Source organism: Trachemys scripta, chromosome 1 (genome assembly GCF_013100865.1).
Source record: "Trachemys scripta elegans isolate TJP31775 chromosome 1, CAS_Tse_1.0, whole genome shotgun sequence".
In the NCBI taxonomy this organism is placed as follows: Eukaryota; Metazoa; Chordata; order Testudines; family Emydidae; genus Trachemys; species Trachemys scripta.
In genome coordinates this window covers 24,625,117-24,633,002 of record NC_048298.1, presented here as the reverse complement: position 1 = coordinate 24,633,002, position 7,886 = coordinate 24,625,117, and the positions used below count along the sequence as shown (strand labels likewise).

Here is a 7,886-nt window from a genome sequence, read left to right as displayed (position 1 = left end):
GGCCCAGAATATTAGGCCAGTTGGAATGGGGTTGCAGATTGTCTTCTCCCTTTCATCAAAGGCCACCAATTGTACCCTCTCTTTATGAGGAGTCTCCATGGGAATGAGTGTTTTCATGGTCTGATCCAGGCTTGTCAAAAACAATAATAAAAGTTCCCTCTGCTAGTGAATAGGACTGAATAAAATTAAAAATTGTAACAAAATTTTGCTAGTAGTGGGTTTGCTTCAGTTTGGTGTAGAGCTGGCAGTGCAGCCAGGTACAGCAGATGGTGATGACCTCCCTTGGGTCTAGTATGTAGAATCTACATCAGATGCATGGAGGTGGGCCAGGGAAGCAGGCTGTATGAGGGGAGGAAAGGATGTAGGACAGATGCAAGATATGTTCCATTCTACTTGTTCTTCCTCGAAGGGGGAACCTTTCCCTCTGGCAATGAAATTAATCCAGCAGGGACCCCCTGGACTGTCCCATTTTTGCACTTCAAAAATGCTGGCAGGTACGCTCTTCTTTCCAATTACATCATGTCACTAATGCTCACAGTGGCTGTATCTGGCCATTGGTTGGGATCCAACTGTGGGGTGGGAAGATGCATTAAAGCCTGGCAGGTCTGCTCCCATCTCCTGATGCTGTGGTCCTTCTGCCAACCCATCCTCTGTTAAAAATGTATGTTTTTATGCATTATTCCTGCAGCCAGCGCTTCATGTTCAGCGGCTCATTTTCCCCTGCAGTCCCTGTTGCACTTTCTCCTTTGGCCAGGGCTCCCTCTTTCCTTTCCATTACCTAGGTCAGGGCTGAAATAGACATTAAAACCCAAATGTATCATCCCCATAAACGCTTCTGCTCACAAGAAACGGCTCTTTCCCGCAGATCACAAACTCTCCTTTCTGGGTGATAGTACCAAGGTGCCAACCCCACTTTTTTTTTTTAAATAATTTTAGCAAAGATCACAAGCCCAGGGAACCAGGAGGAGGGAGCAGCCAATACAGACAAAGACAGAGCAAACGGGCTCTGCCTAACTCTCCCAACCAGCCCCCTGCCCGTCTCCTCTTCATTTGCAACAACAACAAAAAGGGGGAGGGATTTCCCCCTTCCCTTCTACCCAGCCACCCAGGGAAATAAATTATTTCCAGCCCGTGCGTTTTCTGCCTCGTCTCCCCCCCCTCCCCTGTCACTGACACCCTGAGGGGCAGCCGAGGCAGGCGCTCGCCCGGCTCCCACCAGGTTGCCCTAGAGCGCGAGGGCGGGCAGGGAGCGGCGCGGCGCGGCGCGGAGAAGGTGTGGAGACCGAGGCGGCGGGCAGAGCGGGGCTGCTTCCCCACCCCTGGCCAAGGGGGAGTCCGCGCAGCTGCCCAGCCGGCCGGCGGCTCCTCCCCAGCTGCCAAACTTCCCGGGCGGCCGCCTCGCAAACTTTTTTTTTTTTTTGCCGGCTGGGTTTTGGGTCGGCTGCTCCCCGCCTTCGCCGGCTCTGCCCTGCAGGAGCGTGCGGGGCTGGCAGCAGCAGCAGCAGCGGCAGCGGCAGCATGGAGCGGAGGCAGCCGCCGCCGCCGAGTTTCCCTCGCGGGTGGACTGTGCTGGTGGCGGTGCTGGGGCTGATGCTCCCCGGGCGCCAGGGGGCGGCGGGCTACTACCCCCGCTTCTCGCCCTTCTTTTTCCTCTGCACCCACCACGGGGAGCTGGCCGGGGATGGGGAGCAGGGAGAGGTGCTCATGTCCCTCCAGCTCGCGGGGAACCCGACCTTCTACGTACCTGGCCAGGAATATCACGGTAGGTGCCCGCGCCTGTTCCCGCTCCCCCACTCGCCTTCTCCGCTGGGCCGGGGGGCTCCGGGCCCCTGGGGCGGTGGGGGAAAGTTAGGGACTTGTGGCTAGCGAGGGAGCCCGCTGTGCGACTCGCCTCGTCCGCCAAGTTCTCTACGCCCCTGGGCGGGGTGTGTGGGTGAAAGTTGGTTGAAATGTGAATAAGGAATGACTGATTTGGGTTGGGGAAGCCAAAGGAATCTCCTTTCTCCCCACAGATTATCTGCTTCCACCTCTAAATGCTCATTGCTTTTCCCAGACAGATCAAATATATCACCCCCCCCTCCCAGTTCTCTGTTATCTATCAGCTGATAATATTGGGATAGGCTATTTACCTAGCAGAGCTTTTGTGTGGATAGGAATCTCTTTAGAACATCACTGGGACACTTTACATACTTCGTCCTTGAATTTGTAAACTTGCCGGCTTTTTATTTATTTATTTATTTATTAATTAATATAGTGTTGCTTGCAGGTCCAGCTGCCTGCAGTTTCATGGCTTGCTGGAAAAGTTCACATTGTTGAATGACCCACAGTGGTCTCACATTTTCATGCAATATTAGCCCCTCCTATCATAATACTCCTGATGTTCAGTGCTGTTAAACAACTCCATGTACCTATTGGAAAATTGCACTGTTTTCTTGTAGAGATTTATTTTCAAATGTCACTATTTTTTTAGATGTTAACATCAGAACTGTACATTCTATGTTAGACCAAGATGAAATCTTGCAACAGTGTGCTACAGACAAACAAACAAAAAAATTAGCTGGTGCCTATATTTCAAACTATCAACCTATTAATTTAATAAAACTGAAAATGTGGGCAGAGGTTATGTATTTTATAGGACATATGTATAAAGACAGAGCCTGCTGGCTAGTTCCCTGCCATAGAGATTTAAGTACTTAACACTAAGCTATTTCATTGATTTAATTAGGACTTCAAGAACATCAAAATATTCTAGACCGATCCTGATAATTTAGTAGGGCCTGCAGGTGTTTTCAGTCTTTGCTATTTGTACTAACTGTGACATAAAAGGAAAATAAGCGATTACTTATAGAGTTTGTATGTCATTTCTGATGTAAATTATGAAGACAAATTAATCCTCGAGGGCTCCCTTCTACTTTGTTCCATTGTCAAAAATATAGTAGCCTAAAGAAGTGAATTTTAGTTTATCTGTATTTGAATACAACTTCTCTGGATTACATCTGGGTTGTAAAACTGCTGGGCTTTCTGGTCCCCATCTCTTAGGAAACACAGCAGCCTTTTAATGGAAATACTGATTCTGAACATTCATTTAGAGCCTGATCCAGAGCTCTCTGGGATCAGTGAAAGTCTTTCCATTGACTCAAGTGGCCTTTGTGTCAGACCTCTCCTGAACAGAGCTGACACTAGGCATAAGCATGCTGAACAATTGCTTAGGGCCCCGAGCATTTCAAGGGGCCCCTCTCCTCTATTCACTTTTTTAGTATGTGTTGGGGGGGGGAGGAGGGACCCCAAAATATCCCTGCTTAGGGCCTGCAATGGGCTAGAATGATCTCTTCTCCGGAGTCCCTTTTCTTGATATACGTGCACTGAAAGAGCTGATAGGTGCCATTTGGAGGTCATGAGTATCTTTCATCGACTGATCAGCCAATATGATTGTGACACAGGCTTGACATGAGGGGTGATTGAGCTTTGTCACTCAATGTGACCCCAGGAAGGGGATTTATCTATAAGAGCCAAAAATGAGAGTGTTAGGTCAAATGTTCACAGCTTGTCTTGAAGATGGAGCAATCAAGTTTTATTGGGAGATCATGCACTGTAATGATGAATAACTTTATTTTTCTAACTGCCCAAACTGAAGAGAGTTAATGCTTAGACTTAAGGAAATTATCCATTAATGCAAAATCTTTACTTCCCTGATTTAATGGATTATGTGTTTATCACCTTGCTGATTTCCCCACCACATATACATGTGTTTTAGCTCCTGTGAAATAGTTTACATGTTTTTGGTTTTGCCCATAAAGTGCCTATGTAAACTAGTAATCGTATAATTTAATGGTATTATAATAATTTCTTTATACAGGAGGCCTGTATGTGTAGAACCTTTATAATCCATAGTCACTATACATTATTTAAGAGGCACTCACTAAATCTCCTTCTCTCTCTTTGTTTCCTTACCTAGTATTTCACAACTTCAAAACAAAAGCTAATTTTAGAATATATTTTAAAAAGTGAGGAAATTAAAAGTAAAAATTTAAACCACCATATAAAGAAAAAGATATAACAGCACTTGGTTAAAGATGGAATTAAACTCTTAACTTTGAATTATCTGATTATTATTCTATCTCAAAAATTTTGTTTTATGTAAGCATTTTTGTCTCAATGTTCTTGGTTTTTTTGAAAACTGGATTAAAAGATGTTATAATTTTTTTTACTTTATTAATTATTAAACCTCCAAGGTAGTTCCAATTTTGCTGTCTATACTTTTTAAGATAGACAATGTACTTTTGATCCAATTGCTAAAAATTTTAGAGCTTTCTTTAAAAAATAGTTTGAGGCCCACATATAGTAAACTGCATGTGTAAAAGATGTAACTTAACCATATTTATATTTTCTCCACAATCTCCAATCTATATTATATATTAAAAATCCAATTTTAGTTTTTAAACGTTAATGATAAAACTAGGAGGAAAAAAGCTTAAAAGAACACATTTGTTTTGGAAACTCTTAAATACTGTTTGCTTTTCTTTCCCCAAAAAAATATATAATAAAAACTTCTTGTTTCATGGCTAACACCTTATTTTCCAGGTCTCAGCCTGAAGTCAATGTTTAGACCCAAGTGTATAACCTTTGAAAAATGTGGTTTATCCTAGATGTGGTGAAAGAGTATGACTGCCTGTTGTGTGGATTCCAAGGCATTAGGTGAACTGGGATTGGACGTGTTATGGAGCTGACAGTTTTAGTCTCCCAGAAAGAGACTTAGGGGAGGTGCGAATTTTGTGCTGCTTTGCTCATGCTCTCTCCATAGATGTCAGTGTAGAGCAGCATCAAAGCCTCAGAGGAGAATGTTGTATCTCTTGCCTTTGGGGCTTGTGCTGCTGTTATTTGTGGTTTGGATTGCTAAAGGACGGGAGAAATTATCATCCAGGAACGAAAAAATCCAAATCAGAGGAGGGTCCTTAAATTAGGCCAGGATGGCTTTGCCTTTGCTGTTTTGAGTTAGAAACAATGTAATCTTTATCAACTGCTATAACTGCTTTCTGAACACACCCTTACATGTCATTTTTGCATACCCAGTTTCAGATGTTGCCAAGCTCCCATGAATTTTGGACAATGGCCTGTATTTATCCTGATGAGTGATTGCAGGGACTCAGGAGATGTGTAAGCATTAGATCCAGACCAAAAATAATGCTGTTGGTTCTGATTCTCAACTGCCTTGCACGTTGTGTAGTCATTTGTGTCCAGACTTTCAAAAGTGCTCAGCATCCACAACCAGGGCCCAGTTATCACCAAACACCAATATAAGTGGCTAGATTTTCAACATAGCTCAGTAAGTTATGTGCTTATCCCTTTGAAAACCTGGACGTAGGTGTCACAGTGGGAGCTGCTGGGTGCTGAGCAATTTTGAAAATCTGGCTCTTGCAGTCTGATCCAAAGGCCATTGAAGTCAGTGGGAAGACTCAGATCCGGCCCTTATATATGTGCAGAGGGGATATAAAAGGCTGCTAAATAGGGTTGCCAACTCTCCAGGATTGTCCTGGAGCCTCCAGGAATTAAAATGAACCTTTAATTAAAGATTATGTCATGTGATGAAATCTCCAGGAATACATCCAACCAAAATTGACAACCCTAAATCAGAATGATAATGTTTTACACTTGCTTTGAACAAGACAATGAGAGTCAGCTCATTGAATATGCCTTTTGTTAGGCCCACTTCAGTTGTATCATCACACATAATTTATTAACTCTGGCTTTATTCTCAATATTTTGATTGAACTGTAAATTGTAGGTTGACTCATTGGATCATATTCAGACCGAGCACAAGCAACTGCTGCTCCTTCTAAGTCAGTCCTTGAAGTTGAAATTTGGTGCAATAATTTTAAATTCACAAAGTATTTTAAAGTATCTTTTTATACTATCATAGGAGAGAACAATACATGAATCAGTATTCTAAGAGCTAATCCTATTCTAATGAGTACAGAACAAAGTACATTAAAATGATCTTGAATAAATCATTGGTTTATATAGCAATAGTTCTGAGAAAATTACACTTTTTTGTAAAATAATCTTATACAATATTTCCAACTTGTACAGCTTGGTTTTTCATTTTCGGTACACTAATTCTGTGCTCACTGTTAGGAAAAGAAAGGGAAAGGTACTAATTGCTTTGCTATATGTGGTCCCTGTATCACATCTGAAACACTTTTTTGTGTTATACACAACACATACACAGACAATTATTTTAATTAATTCTTTTAACAAACACAATACATTAAGAAAATAAATTCATACAATCTGAAGAAATCACGTGGGGCAATTCTGTTTTTAAACAATATGGTTTAATGTTACTGTAAAATGCAAATACGCTGTGGGTCATCATTTGTAATGTAAAAAATATCATTTAAAAGTTTTCTTGTAAGGAAACAAAAATAGTGAATTTTCAGATGCAGTACTGATGTACAATACAAAGGGAGTTTTAAATATGTGGCAATTATTAAGTGCAGGTGATTAAAAATAGTTTACTAAAATATCATAAATATGGTAGGCCAAATTCAGAGAGGAGTGTAATCTGGTAAAACCCACATGCCAAGTGACTGGAAGAGAGGAATGTAGCAGGAGAAGCAAGTAATAAGGGTGTAAGAAAGGGTGTATTTATTAAAGTGACCCCATTCTTTTACTTATAGTTCATACTCTTACTGCTTGCTCTGGCTCTTCAGTATGTAAGTAATACCAACTTAGAGCCATGTAGATTCATATACACCTCTACCCCGATATGACGCGACCCGATATAACACGAATTCGGATATAACGCAGTAAAGCAGTGCTCCGGGGGGGCTGCACACTCCGGTGTATCAAAGCAAGTTCGATATAACGCGGTTTCACCTATAACGCGGTAAGATTTTTTTGTCTCCCGAGGACAGTGTTATATCAAGGTAGAGGTGTACCTGCTTTCATCCCTTTGCCCATCTCACACCACCTTAAGCATCAAGAGAGGAAAAACAGTCTTGTGATTAAAAAAATGAACTGGCAATCAGGCAATTACAACTGCAGACACAGGGTTCCTGTGTGACCTTGTGGAAATCGCTTGATCACTCTGTGCCTCTGTATCTCATCTGTAAAATGGGAGACAATAATACCTTTCTATCTCACAGGGATGTTTTGAAGCTAAATTCTTTAATGTTTGTGATCTGCTCAGATACTCTGATGATGAGCACTATACAAAAATGCCTCAAAATACATGATTAAAAATCCCTAAAACCCATCTTTGAATATGGCCCTGTCTCAATAAATATATTTTTTAAAGTAATTACTTATTGAATAAAGAAAACTTTAGAATATCTCCTGTTCTTATATGTGATTAAATTTATTTGCTTTGGCAGATATTTTTTTCTTTCTTTAGCTTATTTTATGCTTAATTAATGCCTTGAATTGGCAAGGCACTTAAGCATGTATTTAAGTCCATCCCTACTCAGTAAACCTTGTATGTACTTGCTTAACTTTAAGCATATGCTTACTTCCTGTTGAAACACTGGCACTTAAACATGTGCTTAAGTGCTTTGCTGAACCAGGCCCAACTGGCGTGTTGGTAAATGATACTGATCTTTCTTTATATAATTTATATTCCTCATGGGCCTTCCAATGTCATCTGCAAAATGGGATAATATTTCTTCAGCATCTTATTCCGAAGATTTAACTTAAATTTAGATCTCTATGGCAGTTCCTGTATTACTTTATTACCAGTCTATCATATAGTCAATTTCCATTCATCATCATACCAATTTTTGCGCAATTGTATAATGGTGATAGGCAGATGGGTGGAAATACATATATACAATCTGTACCTAAGATAGTTTAATACAATCTTGTTAGCATTATTTATAAAATTACCACTA

At 41.2% G+C, this 7,886-nt stretch overlaps 1 protein-coding gene across 2 annotated transcripts in view; it reads left to right on the top strand.

The window, feature by feature from the left end:
- The first annotated feature begins 1,148 nt into the window (after positions 1-1,148).
- Positions 1,149-7,886, top strand: part of RELN (reelin) — a 438,814-nt gene continuing 432,076 nt past the window's right edge. Inside the window, exon 1 of one of the 2 annotated variants that reach the window (XM_034766139.1) lies at positions 1,149-1,762. In XM_034766139.1, coding sequence (XP_034622030.1) covers positions 1,519-1,762 — 244 coding nt within the window. In that variant the 5' untranslated portion in view covers positions 1,149-1,518. The remainder of the gene's footprint in view (positions 1,763-7,886) is intronic. The other variant, XM_034766147.1, reaches the window with a different exon arrangement.